Below are 19,756 nucleotides of genomic sequence, written 5' to 3' on the forward strand. Positions count from 1 at the left end.
CAATTAGCGACCAAGTTCTTCCTTTTCTGCTTTACCATACGGCCTACCAACATCAGTCAAATGAAGGCTTTTTTTTTTTAAATTGAGCCTCTTGTCCCAGCAGATTGTATCTTAGTAGTTCATTTATACCAAATGGAAATGAACGCCGCCAGCGTTAACCCAGTGGCCTCAATTGGATTCCCACACGGCTTCTGTAACACATGTGCACACTTTCTTTTAAGTCTGACTTACTTGTAATGCAATTTGAGTGACTATATATATATGTGTGTGCACATGTGTCCGTGTTACAGGCAGATGTGCCACAAGATAAATGTGTCAGATGCCGAGTGGGAAACCAGGCCACCCGTCACCAAATGTGGTTTAAATTAAGCAACATGATCTTTGGGTTGCACTAAATACTGAAAATGCATATTATCCATTCACGTGAAAATATTAATACTGACAATTATAATTCACCACACAAAAAATGGCCCAAATTTAACTCATTCATGTTATTGAAGACCATACAAGTCAAATTAATTGTGCACTGCAGTAGCTTAAATCTTTTTTTTCAGAAGAGTGGGTCATTAAAAAGACCTATTATTAGTGTCTCATTCTTGTATAAATTTGAGGACAGAAAAGTAATGAGCCCCCTACCATTTAATGGAATTTAAAAGTACCACTCATGTGATATATTTGCTCAATCTGATAGTTAATGGCAATGTGTTTTTTTCATGATAGAGTTGAGGGGGGTTATTGAAATAATGGACACTATACTATAGTTTTTATAAATCCTCGGTTAATTGCAGTGCAAGAGAAACACTGATATGATAAAATAATGAATTAGAATTCATGTAAAATATAAATTAAAATGTTCCCGCACCATACCAAGAAGGAATTATACTACTAGAATCATATTTGATAATGTTTTGGTTGAATTTGAAACAAATGATGTTAAAACATGTTAAAATTTTGCCAATTTTTGACGTTTTCATGTCAAATTTTGATACCAGTGGAGTTGTAGTGGATACCAAAGCAAAAAAAGAAAAAAACAAGTGTGTTTATTTTACATAAGAGAGAGGAAAAGAGTCATGCGGAAAGATGGAAGGAAAAAAAATACGTGGGTGTAAAGTTGTGATCTTAAAACACCGACAGCAGCGGTTCCGCATTCATCACACCGTGAACCACTGCCTTGAATTTATTCACCAAATCCAGTGCTCAAATTAAAACTCATTGTGTGTGATGTTGTTTTCAAGCTGGCTGATCCCCCCACCTGCTTCTTGGTTGAATTTAGTGGGGCGCTGGAGGCGACTACGAGCAGATTTTAGACACACGTGCCAATCCAGTTATCCACCCACCTAAAATGGATACTTCTCTATGGAAACCCACATTTCCTACATTGGTATTGCCAGTTGTAAATGGCAAAAACCCTCATTGACAAAACTCAAGACCCACCCATTGGGTCAAGCTTAATGGAAAACACTACAAAAGGCCTTCATAGAGGAACAGGAATAGTGTCTCGTATGAACGCACCCACATAAATCCACAAAGTGTGTCGGAAATTAATCTTTCGCTTCAGCAACCACAGCTGCATAAACGCTGAATTGATTTTGTCGAAAATACACACTCATTTGAAGAGGTTTTATGTAAAATAGCTTTTTAGTATGCGCCTGTAAAATACAATATCAACATATATATCCAATGTGTGCTGCAAATGTCATGAGTGTATTTTTCCGACTATAAGTTGCACCTGAATACAATGGAGTAAAAGTCCAATTTTTGAGGGGAAGTTATTTTTAAATGAATCAGAAAGGAAGAATCAATTTTATACGTTCAAGTACAAGTAAAATAGGATTAAACTGATTAAATTAACACCTGTTAGTACGGATAATCTACATTGTTATATATTTTGTCCCAAAGTCTCTCATGCAAAAGTGCAAAATGTGCCTCCCTGAGTATATAATGTACATTTTAATACTATTTATATTGTTGAATGTGATGCATCTTTAGTTTTTCTTACTTGATATGCTTAAAAACAGGCCTGAGTTGTGTAGACATTTCAGTTTCTAAACAACAATAAAGAACACACATTGATTTTTGAGCAGGAACAGACGACACTGACTATTTGCTTTGCACAAGCCGTTCCAAAAACAATGTTTGTCGACCATCAATTTGTGCGAAATAAACATTGCGGTTGCTATGGAGACGGTATGCCGTCACTCACCCGCTCAGCACGACGATGAAGTCCATGACGTTCCATCCATTCCTCAGGTAAGAACCTTTGTGGAAAACAAAGCCCAGTGCCACCAGCTTTATGCCCGCCTCAAAGCAGAAGATCCCAATGAAGTATGGTTCTGTTTTTTCCTGCACATGTAAAGATGGATCAGCAAAAGGGGGTACAAGTCACACACAAGAAGTTTTAAATTTGAAGCTTTTCACTTAGTCAAAGCATTTCTGTCTGCATAAAGGTCGAAATCGAAAGTAAAAGGATTTCCTGTTGACCTTGGCTTCCTTTAATTAAAAAGGTTTGGACCCCCTGGGTTTAAATCACTTGTTTTGATCATCTTCAAAGTATTTTTCTCTTAACTGAGCTGGCTTCATCCAAAAAAATGTGAAATTACGATGTATTTGAATTGTAAAAAAGCTGATTTTGAAATTCCGCTGATCATTCCGCTCACATTAACACTCACCAGTCTCTTTGCCATTGGGGTCTTGTCCTCTCCAGGTAAGTGCTGCTCCAAAGCCAATACCACACAGTTTGCCGTAATGGTCGCCAGGATCATATATTCGAATGGCGTAAGAAGCAGGAAGTTAAGGAAAGACAGATTTTATATAAAAAAGGATATCTACATGAAATGTCCTGCTTTGGAATATGCGAGGGAATCTGTTAGTGAGGCGGTTGTCGCTATGGCGACCTTCAAGTCCTTTAAAGTTCTTTGTGAAATATGGAGAACAGGTGAGGGAGGGAGGAAGCAAACCGGAGTGTCACCTTGGCCTGACTAAGAGGATGAAAAACATTCAAGCAGACAGATGGGTGCTCTATTTTTCCATTAGCATCTAAATAAACAGGTTATATAAAGCAATTCCTCCCAATGGGGACTACACTGCAAATAGACAATAATAATATCATGAATGTCAAATCCATGTGTTGGAAATCATTTGTTTCAATAGGGCAAACATTGAGTACTGATACTACAAATGTTCCATTAAAGATAAAGAGTAGATATACACACATAGAAAGCAGGGCAGCTTCATGGGGTTGCAAAATGGAGGTTGACTACAAGGACATCTTAATATTCATATTCTACTTGCATTTAAGCCCTTGAAATTTATGAAAAAAAGTTCATTAACAATGGTAAGATCCCCAGTGGGACTAAAAATGTCCAGTACTTCAACTAGTATTCCTTATGACATTCACAAGTGGTAGGGAAAACTCTTCAGAGTATTATGTTCAATTGTAGCAGCTTCAAACTAACTTGAGTGAAACATGGTCACCGTCTGAATTACTAATGCCAATTGGAAAGTACAACATGATGAAGCATTGTGTTAACCAGTCCAAATCACGTTGAATTCATCTGCACTTGGAAGCGACCGGGAGGGAACGTGGGTCTGAATACGCCAACATTTTGCCAAAGACCTCCCACACTCCTCTCTGCTGATTCCAAGGCCCCAAAGCGAATCTTGACCACTAGCCCCTCTCGCTCCCACTCACCCACACTGGTTAGGTAACCAGAGGACGACTGGCACGCTGCAAACAAGGGGGTGGGTGGGGGGTCGATCCACCGTCCAATACATTGCATCTTTTGGCCAGGGAACGTGGCTCGAAACGCACAATCGTAAGGGTGTGCGTTACATGACGAGAAACCACACAAACGCGCACACATCCTGTGCAAGGAGGCAGAGGAGAGCGGCTGAGCTGGATTTGAACCGACACCCACTCAGAGCACTATAAGGCATACAGAGATGTGCTTACATTTGCCCACACTGTGTGAGCCTCCCCCGCAGGCTGCTGCTTCTAATGATCACCACACACACACACACACACACACAAACATACTCACTTATTGGCAAACACATAGTGTAGCATTTGCACCCCACAATATTCCAATTCTGTGCGGAGGCTCTTCCCGCAAAAGTATTGGGACACTGACAGGAAGTGAAAAATTCAATCGCTCTCTCCTATGGAGAAGATGTATCTGCTTTTAGAGCAATTTCAATTGGACTTCAGTGTACTTTGCAACTTATTTTTGATTTTATCATACAATCTCATTAGATGGACTGATTCAGAGAATAAATAAATATCAGTTTCTGAACCACTTTCTGCTCACCAGGGTCGCGGGGGGTTCTGGAGCCTATTCCAGCTCACTTTGGGCCAGGAGCAGGCAGACACACTAAATTGATGGCCAGCCAATCACATGGCACAAGAGAGACAAACAACCATTCATGCTCACACCTAGGGGCAATTTAGAGTGTCCAATCAGCCTAACATGCATGTTTTTGGAATGCGGAAGGAAACCAGAGTACCCAGAGAAAACCCACGCAGGCCCAGGGAGAACATAAAAACTCCACACAGGTGGACCGACCTGAATTTGAACCCCGGTCACCCACTGTGTGGCCGATGCGATAACTACTCACCCGCCGGGCCGCCCCAATAAATAAATAATTCAATTAAAACTGTAATTAAGTACATGTTTGTCTTTTTAGATAACCACATGGCCTACGCCCTCCGAAGCATAACAAATTATTCTCATGATTTCAAGGAAACTTTTTTCCTCAACATAAAATAATGGTTTTCAACTTAAAATAATGATCCAACTACACCACACTCAAATGCAAACTGTCTGTTAGTCAAATACCACTACTTGTTACTACATGAAAATGGATGCTACTTAGAAACTTAACATGACTTTATAGGACTTTTGTGATGATTAGGGAAAGTCTTTTTTAGGGACAATGAATAAAAATACTATCTATACTTTATAACATACAATAAATGTCAACTAATTATGTCTGGAAAAGTTGAATGGTTGGAGAAGAATTTCAATCAGAGGCACTTTCACTGATTGCAGGTCAAGTGTCGACTGACTCCAATCCAGCAGGCATGCAATTGTGTCAGGCATTTAACTTTCACTTATGAATATGTCAAATTGATGGCGGACTCATTTTGTAATCATCTATTTGTCTATTTTGATCTATATAAAAGTGGATAGTAGATATGAAAAAGAAGTCTCTCAATTTCTCTGTGTGCGTGATTCAAACAAACTAAGGAAATGTTAAAAGGGGGGAAACAATCAGATACTATTTGAAGTTTGACACATGGCATCAAACTATTTGAGTAATTACAATCATGAAAAAAACAAGATACAATTTAGATGTCCCAAAAAGACAGCTATATTTCGGGCAATGTTTTAAAGATTTTAACCAATAAAGAGTATATAAGATTAATTGGCATAATAGAACCGATAAGAAAAGTTACTATGGGGCTAGATGACGATCATACATGCCTAATGTCTCAAAAGTAGTAAATTGCGTTGTATAGATATATTTACCAAAGCAAGGCCATGTGTCGCTGTCTGTGGTGCTGAACCGTGACGTCACTAAGCGTCGGTAAGGATATGGCCACTCGATGATTCTTCGTGCGTACTTCCGGATGATGTTGTCCTCGGCAAAGAGGAACAGCGACCTGTTGACCGTCAGGCAGTTCTGCCGGTGGGGCACCGGGTTATACAGAGCCATGGTCCGGGCCCGCTGCGCCTTGGCTTGCCTCATGGACGCCGTCATCGCAGCCGAAACGTCGGCACCTCCACCGTCTCCTCCTCCGCCGGCTGCCGCTGCCGTAGACGCGGACTCCAGCACGTCCCCGCCACGCTCCGCGTCTCCGTCCCCGGAGTCCACGGTACTCGGGGCGGACTCGTCTCCGAAGCGAGCCATTCTAACAAAAAAGAGTTGAAAAGAGCACAAGTGGCGAGGATCACTCCATTTCACGTCCCAGCTTCACGTAAAACAACTTTTCGCATGAGAATTCCTCGGCAGGTCCTTGGAAACTTTACGCATCACAAGCTGAAGCAACTCCGAAAGTCGACGAGGCTGGTTGCCAGATTGGCTCCACCGCATGGACTCATCCAACAAACAGTGTGGAGGAGGACGGTGAAGATCACCTGCTCGACTGATGGGCTGTTTGAGAACTCATAGGCACAGTAGCTGGAACAGAAACCCTCCTACCGAGTGAATTAATGCAGGAGGAGGAGGAGGAGTAGAACAAGTGGAGGGCAGTCCACTGAGTTACCATAGCAATCATAATCACACCAATACATTTTTACACCTTAAAACTAGGGTGTCCAAACTTTCAAAATAGGACCACTCTAAAAAAACAAAACCAAAGCAAGCCCTTGATGCCAAATTGGACGTTTATAGCAGTCAAAACCATCAACCAATCCCACTCATAATCCAGCGGAATAAGGATGCTGGAAAAAATATATGAAAAATTGATCAATTTCGAATGGAAACATGCCATATTTCATTTTTAACACCACTTTTCCTGGTTAGGGGTGCTTGCCAGCCGACTACACCCTAAACTGGTCGCCAGTCAGCTGTAGGGCACACGCAGAAACAGAAAACTATTTGCGCTCACAATCACACCGCCACTGAGTGGCAACCGATCCGACACTGCCAGCACCAAAGTCAAGCGAGTGAATCACTACACCATAAGGATGCTTGATTTCAACATGTCAGGTTTTGACCTCTAATAAAGAGGAACCATTTAAGTGACTAGCTCCATCTAGTGTTGACACAGCAAAGCGCAACAGGTTGTAAGCTCAAGTCAAGCTTCTTGTGGGGTCATACTCAATATTTTTACAATTTGCTGTGGCCATAGTTTTATACCCCTGCCTAAACAATCATCAAGAAATAATTAAAAATCATTATTTTTTTGTATTTCTATTGTTTTTCTTAAGAGGTTGAATGCAGCATAACAGTTTCCTCTCCATTATCCATCAAACCTTTAATTGTATAGCACTTTTCATGCAGATAGGAAATGCAGCACAAAATGCTTTGTACTATATATAATAAAAGAGAAGGCAAAAGCAGAGCAGATGCTGTTTGCACATAACCACATTTTCTTGCCACACATGCATACATTTCTTAGAAAAATACAATCAAGTGAAGTGACAATTGAAGTTCAAAAGAGATGTTTTCTAATTCTAGTTAGGGGGAGACTGATGTCACCCAGAGATGGCAGTGTCGCCTCAGGCAAGGCGAGTGCGTATCGCCACTTCCGGCTTCATGACAATGAAATGCAAGCTGAAGCTATCATACTAATTTAAGTTGGCTCCTCTGGGCCTCGGATCCCATTCTTCAATTTAAACATTCATTGAGCTACACAAAGATCAAATGGTCTCCCATAGTCCCCCAATGGGAGCATCACGCCAGCACTGTGGCGCCGAAACTATCTCTAGCGCCTTTTTTAATCATAATTTTTCTTCATTAGACTCTTCTGCATGCATTCTCTCATTGATACTCATTGATTAGCAACAGTGAAGTAATGTTCTCAAAAGAATTCAGACTTTTTTTAGACTTTCAAAATAGTGAAATGAATAATAAATGCTCACATTTTCATGTATTTTTACTTATAAATTCTTAGTATGACTCTCAAGGAATAATGTTTGAAAATATGAATTGTTTATGGCTCTCTTCGTCAAAAAGGATCCCGACCCCTACCGTAGGCCGTAGTTTGAACACCACTGAGATAGAACTACACAAAGATCGAATGGGTCTGGCAACATTTTAAAACTGGTCTTGCAAGACTAAGTGAATGAGCAGAGCTGTCAATAGTCAAACTCATGAGGTAAATACAAGTAGCAGTACTTGTGTAAATATATTAAATGTTCTTTTAAAATTGCACCACTGGTTGCATTGAAAGCCAAATACACAACAGAACACCCGCAAATGTCAATAAAAGCAGTTTAAAATAGTAAAGCTATTGGACGCTGTATGGTCCTACAGGAATATTTCAAAAGTAGGCCAATGTGCTAAAATTGGAGCAAAAGTCAGACATAAAAATAGAGCGTAAAATAGATCTGCTCCTTTTTGGGGGAAGTGAAGGATAAAAAGGGAGGGTGGACCTTGAATGCCACAAGTGGGACCTCATTTATTGTCACATTTTTTTTCTTTTAAAAAACTTTTAGGTAAACAGGGTTGGGAAAAAAAGCTAATAAGCTAAATCAGGTCCTGCAGATGGTTAGTGTTTAGGAGCTCAGATAAGGATTGGGAGAGAAGCCGAGAGGCGTTGAAAAGTTTACTCTAGCCAAACAAGTGCAAATCCTCAAGGAAGTAAAAAAAATGAAGAAAGAAACATCTGTGATTCAGAGTGTTTGAGTTTATAGATTGAAATGATAAAGAAAAGCCTCATGTATGTGAAATGTAACAACAATCTGCTTATAAAAAACACTGAATTTTTTAAAAATTAAAAAATTAAAAGGTCCTAAGAATGTCTTGAATGGTCAATAAAACGAAAATATTTCCACTTGTATTAATATTGGTTCTATCCATCTGTTTCTTTAGTGCTTTTTTTCTTCATTTCAATCATGTGTGCCAATTTCAAGACACAGAAAAACTCACTCATGCTAATAAAAATGTCTTCAGCACACTATGTATTTCCTTTTTGTTTTATTCAATTCCATTTGTCCTTTCAAACTAGGTGAAAGTCCATTTGTATTTCCTTCCATTTGTCTGCACACTTAGGTAAGACATCCTCTAGGAACATGTTTGTCCATCCATGCAAAAGGCAGTTCTGGCTTTTTACTTTCTCTCTTCTTTTTTCGATCTCTATCGGTCTTCATGTCTCAAACTGTCTGCTGTTACCATAGTGACTAGCCTCGCTTGTATCCCTGCTCCCGTTCTTTTTATTTCTGCTAACAAAAGACATCTTTCACAACGGCTCTTCCCACAGAAATCTGCTATTCGTCTCTCCTCTTTCTCTCTCGTTCTCTCTCTTTCTTGTTCTCTCTCTCTCTCTTTCTTGTTCTCTTTCTCTCTCGTTCTCTCTCTTTCTTGTTCTCTCTCTCTCTCTTTCTTGTTCTCTTTCTCTCTCGTTCTCTCTCTTTCTCTCTCGTTCTCTCTCTTTCTTGTTCTCTCTCTCTCTCTTTCTTGTTCTCTTTCTCTCTCTCTGTCATTCTTTCTCTCTCTGTCATTCTCTCTCTCTCTCTCTCTCTCTCTCTCTCTCTCTCTCTCTCTCTCTCTCTCTCTCTCTCTCTCTCTCTCTCTCTCTCTCCCTCTCTCTCTCTCTCTCTCTCTCTCCCTCTCTCTCTCTCTCTCTCCCCTCTCTCTCACACACACTCACACACTCACACACACTCACACACACACACACACACACTCGCATACAAATACATACAAATGGAGGACTTGATGTCTAACTGTATTTTGTGGTTCTACTGAGTTGATGTGCCACGTGGGCAAAATAAGGAAGCAGAGTTATACACAATTAGGCAAGTGTCCTATACTTCCTAAGTGTGGTAATCTACGTAAAGATAACAAGGGATGCTAACCTCTGGTTGGATAAGTTCAGTCCACTTTATAAGATTGTCCCTTGTGTTTGTTTCATAGCAGCTCAGGAGTCAAAGATCTCCCATGAGCCCCCTTAATCATCATATAGTCCAACTGTTTATTTGCTTAAAAATGAAATTGATTAGTACAAGTTCATTCACCTGACTTTGGCGCAGGCAGTGTGTGATTGTGAATGGTTGTCTTTCTCTGTGTGTGCCTTAAGACTTACTGAAAACCAGTTTAGGTTTAATTTTCACAGAAAATCCGGCACCAGCAACAATGACGAATATAAGCGGTGTTGAAGGTGAATCAAATAAACTTTTTAAAGGCAAACAATAGATTGTAACCATTCAAAGAATAAAACAAATGGCTAAATGCATGGAGTGATGAGTATGTTAATACTTTAGTCCTTTTTTCTGTTTATGTTTCATATGTACTGTTAACGGATGCACTTTTTTTTATATGTATCGTATCTTGTGCTGACCCGGCCCATCTGTTAAAATTTTAAAGTCAATGTAGCCCCCGGGCCAAAAAGTTTGCCCACCCCTGGTCCAGTGGTCAAGGGAAATGGTTGGCTGGCCCTTTAGTCCATAAAGAATAATGTTTTTTTTTTCTCCTGATCCTGGAACTGTAAATGTTTACAAAGATCACAATAGAAGGAATGCTGATACAGCCTCCCCAAAAACAGCAATTTACTCTCATATAACACTGGCATACGTGAGCAGTAAAGCATCACACTGCTACGAATACACGCACATGTTCATTCACAGCAAATAATTGTATGCAGGCATTCGGCCAAATTTTAGTCAAGTGGTTTGAGTATTTTTTTTTCAAAAATATACCTTCCTGCACTTGTTCCCTGGCAACCAATATTCGCTTGTGCGGTTGTGACCAATGAGTGCCACTCAAATTGGGGGGTGGAAGGGAGAAAATAATAGAAAAATGTCAAAGAAAAAAAATGCCTATTAGTTGAATATACATTTGTATTACATTAAAATGTTTAGTACTTTAAAACAGACATCATGAAGATGTAGATATGCCTGTTTTTTAATTGCACAGGAGGTATAATTTTGTTCACCTAAATAGATGACTTAGATTAAAACTACAACAATGGAGTCTAAATGCATTATGTTAAAATAGCCATGTAAGAGAAATTAGGTCAAAACAACATACTAAAATTTCATCAAAAAAGAAAAGTAATTTCATATTGAGTGACAATTTGCGTGTCAAAGTGAATTAAAAAAATCTTATATATTTCACTTTAAAAATGGATGTAAATATTTGTCAATGCCAAATTTACCTGATATTACTTTCCTCCTCTGATTCCCTAGCATCCCCTAATGGACAAAAAACTGCAATACACTAACCACCTGAAAAACAACTTAAACAGTAGCACATCTTAACATGTCCTTTCTATGTGATAAAATAATAAGTCATAGTTCTAAATCAATAATGAATTGCAGTGGCTCTTGGACTAAATAGAGCAGGGGTGACTATTCGCCCTTACTATTCTCTCCGAGGGCCGCTTTCAAAAAATTAAGTGACACAATGGCTTAATTAACTTAAAATCCTTCCATTTTCACTTGTAAAACAGGAGGAATAGAATTGGTGAAAAATGTTAATTTTAAGTATCAATTCATTGGCTGCCATTGATGGTGATAAGGGTCTACCACATTTTAACTTTGTGGGTTTGTTAGTGATGGTTTGATTGGTGCCACTTCCCCCAGTCAAATTTAATTGGACAGATTTGTAAGTGAAACATGATCACCTGTTCGCCATCCAAGTTTAAATGCATCGTCTATTTGTGTCAAAAAGCAGGTCATGAGTTAAGGGCTAAAAGCAACAAAATAATCCACAAGCAATAATCATATTTACACTAGTACTTAAACATTGCAGAAGCAAGACAAAAAATGTGAAGTGAGAACAAAATAATAAAATAAATATTGAAATTCTACTCAATTTCCTACCCTGATTTAAACTAGTCAGGTTGTGTCCCTGATAATGGAAAAGCAATGTTTAACTGACGCACTCCATCTAGTGTAACAGATGAGAAGTGCAAGAAAATGAAGGCTGGGAATTAAACTTTTTGTGCGGGTCATAGTCCGTGAAAACTGGGCAGCGGGCAGCAGTATGCCGTAGGCCGTAGTTTGGACACCCCTGAGATAGAGGGAGTAGGCGGGAGGAAGTGAGTGCTTGTGTGGGGTGGACTGGGGATGGGGGCTTGGAGAGGGAGTGAGGCTTAGTAGAGAGCCACTTCACGCTCAAGTGTTGGCAAGCGACTCATCACGCCACCCTCGCCTTGCCCGCAATGGCTGGGTGTCGCTCTTGCAGTAGTTGCAATGCTCAATGCACGCAGACACTACTGCTAAGTTTGAAGCCAAGGCACAGTAAGGGATAATAGGTTGATTCATTACTTTCCGCAGAATGCAAATATAAGTGGCAATAAAAGCAGCCATCTATTAACACGCGTACTTCCCAACAAGGTAACTCACCTTCACATTTTCATCGTAACATTGGTCTTATGTTTTTCAGTCATTTTTAAATTAAATTAGTCTTTTTATAGATCAAATCTTAGGTTATTTTTGCTTCTAGTACTTTTGAAGTGGATACTTTTTTGTTTTTTTATGATAAATACTATTCAGAAAAATAATACCATTATTGTCATGATGGTCTTTTATGTATTGATGTACATTGTAAACAACCAAGAAGGTGGTCCCAAATATTTGCACTGTTTTGTGGGACATTGAAAATATTATTACTTAACTGGTTACTAAATGAGTTGAGAATTGCAAATGTTGCTTCATACATAACAACAAATTTAAGTAATCCCCAAGTTCACTTTAGGTATGAAGGTTAAATACTTTTCTTTAAAATAGAAGGGGGTGGAAATTTATTCCTTGAGTTGACTATCACTCTCTGTTTCTAGTTTAATCAAGTCGAGTGGGAGAAGAAATCAACAGAAAGACATGGAAGCAACTCACTGGTTTCCATCCCAAGAATTTAGGGTTCCTAAAAATAAATAACCACCTACATGCTTGGTGGCTGCCATCCAACACAAAAAGGCTCAAAGCTCCTTTAGACAGGACTTTTGAGAGCTACAGACTTCCCCAGCCCAGAGGTGTCTAAGCCATTTGAACTGGGAGTGTAGGTAGTGATCATGTGTCAGTGTGACACTGATACACAATCTGACCAACCATCAATGGTAGCCATGTTTGTTTTAGGTTGTTTTTTTTGGAAAGAAACTAGAATAGACTGAAGAAAACCATTCGATTGCCAAACAGGGAGGACAGCGCCAAAGTATGAATCCACATTTCTAGAGCACGCGCCACTAAATATATATTTTTTTAATCTAAACAAATTTGAAAGCTAATGTATACTTCAAATGATGGTCCCCGCAACTCAACCACTCAGAGCAGGTGTAGGCTATTTGAAGCGATAAACATCTAAGCTCACCTTTAGGGAAGCCTTTAGGCACAGATACGCACACCCACATGTGATGTTTTTCTAAGGCAATCTTGGAAGAAAGCGAACAGAACAAAATGCTAAACAAGAATGCAATTCCCCACACAGTCTATAAGCGTGCATATTGGCTTCGGCATAAATTGGGGAGAACAAAAAAGGGTTCAGAATTGTCGTACTCACTCCCACTCCTTCCTGCGAGCTTGCGGCGTGCTCTGGATCTTGTGCGCCTGGTGAGCCATGATGATATCCTTCTGCTCCACAAGGCCTCCACGTCTTCGGAGGACAGCGTGCGGGCTGGGCGACCCCGAACCCCGGTCAGAATCGTCCGCTCCGCCAGAGGGCAGGTCGAAGCTGGCCGCCCGAGCGGGAAGTTCCAAGAACTCGGCATGAGGTACCTGCAGGGAGCAGGAACGGACGCTTTGAGCCAGGCCGGGACGGGGGACCGGAAGAGACTTCCTCCAAGGCTCGGGTTCGGGGAGGGATAGGGAGGATTGGACCCGCTGCTGCACACCAGAACCGCACATGGTGGGCGTGAGTGAGCGGGACAGGGACTGATTGGAACTCGTAAACATCTCCACACTGGGATCGGGTCACCTTGTAAAAAAGGAGCCCTGTGCACACAAAAGGAGAGAAAAAAAATCACATTGTGGATCAGTAAACATTCCTTTAAGAAATGATTGTTGATAAATAACAAGGATAAGGGCTAATTGGATTTATTAGGGTTCATTTTAACATTTTTTTAGAACCAGAAGCATGCTTTTGATGTGATTTATCTCCACATTAGTTTTTTCTTATTATCAGGACATACAAAATACTTTTTATTTGTTCTACTCTAACACGCATTAGAAATGAAAGAAATATGACGTGCTTAAATTGCAGTCTTGCCACTTTTGAAAGTCTTTACATCCAACTCAGACAAAGGAAAAATATTCTTATCAACTGATGTATTAATTGAAACCAATAATTATAATAAAACAATGGATTTATTTCATACTTTCACATCACAATATGCATTCACTTCACACTGCATGGAGATATGATGCTATTGTAGCCACAGCCTTGGGGCAGACTGACAGAAGTGAGGCAACCAATTTAAGCAATCTGCCTTTTTTTTTAAACCAAAATCCACCTCTCACTTTTGCACTGAATTAGGAGTAAAGTGCAAACAAGAAAAATCACATTAGTGAAATAAACATTTTTGCATGATGAAAAAAAACTGCAATAATTTCTGATAATAATCAAAGAAGAGTAAATGGGAAATAATATATTCCTGCTGCTCTCACCAGCCAAGAGGCAGAGTGAGAGATAAGAAGCGTAGAACTGAATATATATTCTTCTGCTTTACTGACACATTTATGGTCAAAAAGTCAAATGTAACAATTATTGTAGAACAGGAAATGGCACTTAAGGCAGTAAATGATAAAAGTAGGGCACATTTCTCTATACTTTCTGAATAGAAAATAGAAACGAATGTACATTTCTTTTTTATCCCCTTTAACGAGAGTAGCAAGAGTCAAAAGACGGAGGCGTGAAGAAGAGGGTTCCGTTGCAGCCAGAGTCACTAAAAGGGGACGAGTGTGGGAGAGGTCGAGGCTCAACTGTGACTCACTCGTCAAACGTCAACTGTTTATAGCAGAAAGACTGCGGGTAGCAGGTTACATGCCACCAATCAACAAAAAGTTGCAGAGTCCACTTTATTCTCCCTGTGCTTGCTTTAGTCCTTTCAGAATTCTCGAACCGTCCACCCACATTGCAAACCAATCTTATTGAGTTCAGTGAACCTTAATTTTGCTGCAGATGCAATATGTCAATGGTTTTCGATAGGTGTTCTTATTTGAATGCATCATCCTCCGAAAACTAACACGAGCAAAGAGAAATGCACACTTTAGATTCTTTCAAAAAGAGGATGTTGATTGTGAGGCAAAAAAAACTAAGCTCTCGATCCCTGTGCCATCTGTTTAAATATTTAATCAAATACAACCCAAAAATGTGCCTATAGGGTTAAAAACAAATCTGTATCATAATTCATTATAATCATTTCAAAATTGTATAATTTATGACAATGATATTTGTCAATATTTTACTTGTCTTAACATTTTTAGATATTTAATTTTAAAAATGGGGTTGTGGGTTCGATTCCAAGTTGGTCCACACTGCGTGGAGTTTACATGTTCTCCTGCGTGGGTTTTCTCTGGGTACTCCGGTTTCCTCCCACATCTCAAAGACATGCATGGTAGAATCTGAATTGCCCTTAGGTATGAGTGTAAATGTGAATGGTTGTCCATCCCCCTGTGCCTTGTAATTGGCTGGCCCTCAATTTAGGGTGTCCCTACCTGGTGCACGTAATTAGCTGGGATAGGCTCCAGCACCCCCATGATATGTGTGAAGATAAACAGTTCAGAGAATGATGGAATGAAAATGACAAGCTGGGCTGGATGAAATAAAGTAATGGAAATGATAATAAAATAAAACACAATGTATGCACAATCAAATAAGTCAGTGGAATTGATGATCCTCCAAAAACGATTGTTGCAAAAATGATTTAAAGTGATGAATGTGATTAGAGAAAGTGATTACCATCCATTTTTGCTTTAAATAGCCCGCCCAACTACCAATGCGCACACAGGCACAGTGTACTTAAAGCCCATTAAGGGGAGCAATTCGCCAATTAGTCATATATTAAGACCTGTTCATTGGCTTCTGTTGAACCTTTAGAACATTCTTTAACAAGATTGCTAAATATAATTGCGGACATGTCAAACCCATCTAAGTGACACACAACAAAGAAGCACTTTTACCTCCACAAGACGCTCTTATTCCTTCACGGAGTCCTGCTGAGGTCGCATTCTCTATGCAGACCCTCCCTGCCCGCTCCACACAAGTTGAGAGCAAGGATGAGAAGGATGCTGATGATGAAGAGGATGCTTTCACATAGATTCCTTGAGTGATGACTCCCGTCGAGGGGGCTATAAATACCCTAGTGGATGGAAGCCAGGGAGAAGCGTTCCTTCCTTCCCTACACGGAGGAGCATAAACAAGAGGAGTGTAGAAATAAAGCGAACCCACCACCGACGGCAAGCCAGAGACCCCCTCCTCCCCTCCTCACTCCACCCAACCGGCTGCCGTGTTATGAGTCACTTTGTGTGCCTTTCTTTTTCTACAAACAAGAAACAATGTCCAAAATTGTTCTCTGTTCTATACTAGTGAACATTCAAAGAACACCTAAGCGCAACTCAGCTGGGTGCTACAGGTGCATTGAAGACCATTTAATGTGAATAGCTTGAAGAGTCACCACTAGATGGTAGACTAAAGCTATGAGGGGATGCTGTGGTAGAATCGATTGAAAAAAAAATACCAGGGATCAAATATAATTTTTTAAAAGCTAACCTTTCAAAACTTCTGCAGGAATGTTGCAAAGACAATATGAGAATATTATAAAAATATAATAAAAATGTTCCATTCAAAGATTTGAGTGAGAAAGTGTCTCATTTGGGTGAGACGGTGTCTCATTTGGGTGAGACGGTGTCTCATTTGGGTGAGACGGTGTCTCATTTGGGTGAGACGGTGTCTCATTTGGGTGAGACGGTGTCTCATTTGGGTGAGACGGTGTCTCATTTGGGTGAGACGGTGTCTCATTTGGGTGAGAAAGTGTCTCATTTGGGTGAGAAAGTTTCTCATTTGGGTGAGAAAGTTTCTCATTTGGGTGAGACAGTGTCTCTTTTGGGGGAGACGGTGTCTCATTTGGGTGAGAAAGTTTCTCATATGGGTGAGACCGTGTCTCATTTGGGTGAGAATGTTTCTCATTAGGGAGAGAAAATTTCTCAAATAGGGAGAGAAAATTTCTCATTTGGGAGAGAAAGTTTCTCATTTGGGTGAGAACGTTTCTCATTTGGGTGGGAAATTTTCTCATTTGGATACCAAACATTCTCTCTTGGATGAATAATATCCTCATTGGAGGATCATAACATTTCATCCAACATGACAACACATCTTATACCTGCTTGTAGGTTATGAAGTAGTCAGTTAACATGCTGGCTCTCCCTTCCTTGCAGACTTCACCTGTAGAGCAAAAATGGCCACTTATTCCAAACAGGACTGCAGCGAGTTCTTGGCTTTGTTTGTTTAGTTCAGTTTAACCAATGAGGTTTCTGGTGAAACAAGGAACAACACCTGACTGCAATCAACAGATTTGACCTGTAAAGCACTGAATTGGTGAGTTGTCATTTTGTGGGACTAAAAAACCTGTGGATACCCAGAAACATGGCAGTATTGAACTTTTTAATGTAAAAAAAAACAGTAAAAGGTTAGATTACAGCAGTTCTTGTTTTAGCAAGCTGACCACAAAATTATTACTTAGTTCTAGGTTCAATAATTACAGTATGTAAAGGTAATGGCTATTTTCATAGTATTCTTACCTATTGTTGCGCACTGGCCACAAAAGAACTGTTGAAAACGCGTGTCCTTTTCCTGTGACTAAAAATCGTTGTGCTGTAATTTGCCACACTTTTAATTAAAAGGTCACCTGTGTTCACTGTAGTTATTCCCCAAGCAAATGAAGAGGTAACTCACAATGGAGCTGACGGGCTTTCTGCCTGAGCACACTGATTTAAGAGTCCTTTAATGTATTCTCTGCAGGTGAGTACATTAAAGCTGCAACTGTTTTAGTAGGAGAAAAAAAAGAAGAAAAAGTAGGAATTGAATGGAAAGAGTATTTAGTCATCAAGAATCAGTTTATTTCCATAGTCTAAAATGCAAAGGACATACAGTAAACAGGATTTGAGAATAAATCCAAAAATGTTTCACTGCAGCAAGCCATTATATACAAGATTCAAGTCAACAAATCTTTACAGGATTTAACATTTAGATTCAACATTTTCTTTTATCATTTTTAAAACTCAGTAACATAGACAAGACTAGACTTACTTGTACTGAAAGTTTTTTTTCTTTGTTTCTTTTTGTTTTTAGTTTAACACAATACAATAATGAATTTACATTTCAGTGAACTCACGGGTTCACAAATAGTGCATTAAGATCCACTGTATGGTTATATTGAAGGAGTATAAGTGCCTAAAATGAAAAATAAAAAGAAATGTAAGCCAAAAAGATATTTATTACAGAAAAGCCTGAATCTTTTGAAGTGAAAAAAGTTTTAATCTTCAAATCTGAATCAAGCTTTTTTTCCCCCTCTGAACCAAAATTCTTTCATCATGATGCAAGTAATATTTTTATAACAAAATCAAAATACGTAATTACTAGGAAAAGGTGAAATTTTACAATACTCCAAATCCAAATAAGGTCCTAATTGAATAACTTCCCTAATTTTAATTAATATTGCATTGTTTCTCTTGTTATTGAAAAACTTATTTCTTTGGAATATTTTCTTCCCTCAAGAAAAACTTTTGAAAAAACAAAACAGCAACAAATTTGTTTTAATATGATTTCATTTTTTGTAGTGTAGAATTATCATCATTATTATTATTATTATGCTTTATAGAGCTGCTCTGATACTCCTTCCCATAAATGAAAGATTGTAACACGCCATTATCCTGCTGTAGGTGGCGTTTTCACGTTTTTCTTCCACTCAATTTGCATGCTTCCAGTACAATAGCGAGCAATTCCAATTGATTGTACAATCAAAATGTCATACATAACATGTATCACTAATTAATCAGTTGAAATTTTCCCTTAAATAAATGAGTGAGAAAACCTTCATGACATTTCTTACCTTGGACTGAACTTTTGGAACTCTCCAAGATGTTTTTTTTAATACTGCATTATAAAAAATATGACAAATACTCCCACTTTGACATGAGAAATAAAAGAAAGTATGTTTAAGCAGGTGACCATGTGTTACACCCAGTTACCCACAATAACTATTTTTACATGAAGAAGAACTCACCCAGTCCTGGTCAATCGCCAACATCCAGTGGGAATGACCTCTCTTTCCGTCTGCTTGTTTGTCTTTCCCTTCACATGTGGAATTCATGAGTACAGTATATATACGATGGACTAGAAAGGTAGCATTGAGCTAACGCGTGCTACAGAATAGAAGAAAACACCCATTGACAGTGTCAGTAAATCAGCCCCCACGAAGGTGACTAGTTTAAAGACTTGATTTACACAACGCTGTCCTTTCCTAACTTTACCCCTTCAGAGGGAAATAGCCAAAGTGCTCTGGTCAAACTTGTAAAAGAAAAAATTGATACTCCCATAGAACTGAACACAAGTGGGTAGTAAAGTTTATGCCCACTTACGGGCGATATTCCTCCCAATCATCATTGTGGCTGCCAACTCTGGGCTGGATTAGTTGTCATTTGTTGAAAGGGAGACACGCGGGTAGGATGACGGTAGAACAAGCCGGGCCGGCCAACGGTTCCGCTACCTCACCTTCTAGCTCTGTCCATGTGGCCTTCTCAGGGCTGTAGCAGATAGTTGACGATTTATATGCCCCCTGTAAAAAAGGTCATGGTTTTCTTAATTGAAAAAGCCTGATTCAATAGTCAAAAGTCATAATTTTTCCAAAAAAAAGATAGTTTTTCCCCAAGATAATACATATATGTAGGTCATACTTTTGGGGAGCAAGTCTGTCTTCCTCTGCCCAAAATGTTTTGTTACAATTAAAAAAAGGTCATTTAAGGCAAATTAAAATGTAGAATGCCATGCAAGTGTTTGGTTGCTATGTGCATTCATACACCTTTTAATTCCATTGTTAATTTTAAGGTTAAATATCTCATCTTATATTTTATTAAAAAAATGTTTTTCTTGAATATAT

General features: G+C 39.2%; 2 protein-coding genes across 8 annotated transcripts in view; both read right to left on the reverse strand.

Moving 5' to 3' along the window:
* Nucleotides 1-17,575, reverse strand: part of cacna1eb (calcium channel, voltage-dependent, R type, alpha 1E subunit b) — a 41,813-nt gene extending 24,238 nt beyond the window's left edge. Inside the window, exons 1-7 of the mRNA XM_077723610.1 lie at nucleotides 17,400-17,575; nucleotides 16,982-17,043; nucleotides 15,783-16,000; nucleotides 13,165-13,595; nucleotides 5,597-5,911; nucleotides 2,670-2,775; nucleotides 2,204-2,343 (exon numbers count right to left, since the gene is read on the reverse strand). Coding sequence (XP_077579736.1) covers nucleotides 2,204-2,343; nucleotides 2,670-2,775; nucleotides 5,597-5,911; nucleotides 13,165-13,556 — 953 coding nt within the window. The 5' untranslated portion in view covers nucleotides 13,557-13,595; nucleotides 15,783-16,000; nucleotides 16,982-17,043; nucleotides 17,400-17,575. The remainder of the gene's footprint in view (nucleotides 1-2,203; nucleotides 2,344-2,669; nucleotides 2,776-5,596; nucleotides 5,912-13,164; nucleotides 13,596-15,782; nucleotides 16,001-16,981; nucleotides 17,044-17,399) is intronic.
* Nucleotides 17,576-17,794: 219 nt separating this feature from the next.
* The window catches only part of klhl14 (kelch-like family member 14), a 59,399-nt gene continuing 57,437 nt past the window's right edge, over nucleotides 17,795-19,756 (reverse strand). For all 7 annotated transcript variants that reach the window (XM_077725299.1, XM_077725298.1, XM_077725300.1 and 4 more), the window contains one exon: nucleotides 17,795-19,435. In XM_077725299.1, coding sequence (XP_077581425.1) covers nucleotides 19,295-19,435 — 141 coding nt within the window. In that variant the 3' untranslated portion in view covers nucleotides 17,795-19,294. The remainder of the gene's footprint in view (nucleotides 19,436-19,756) is intronic.

This window comes from Stigmatopora nigra, chromosome 9 (genome assembly GCF_051989575.1).
Source record: "Stigmatopora nigra isolate UIUO_SnigA chromosome 9, RoL_Snig_1.1, whole genome shotgun sequence".
In the NCBI taxonomy this organism is placed as follows: Eukaryota; Metazoa; Chordata; class Actinopteri; order Syngnathiformes; family Syngnathidae; genus Stigmatopora; species Stigmatopora nigra.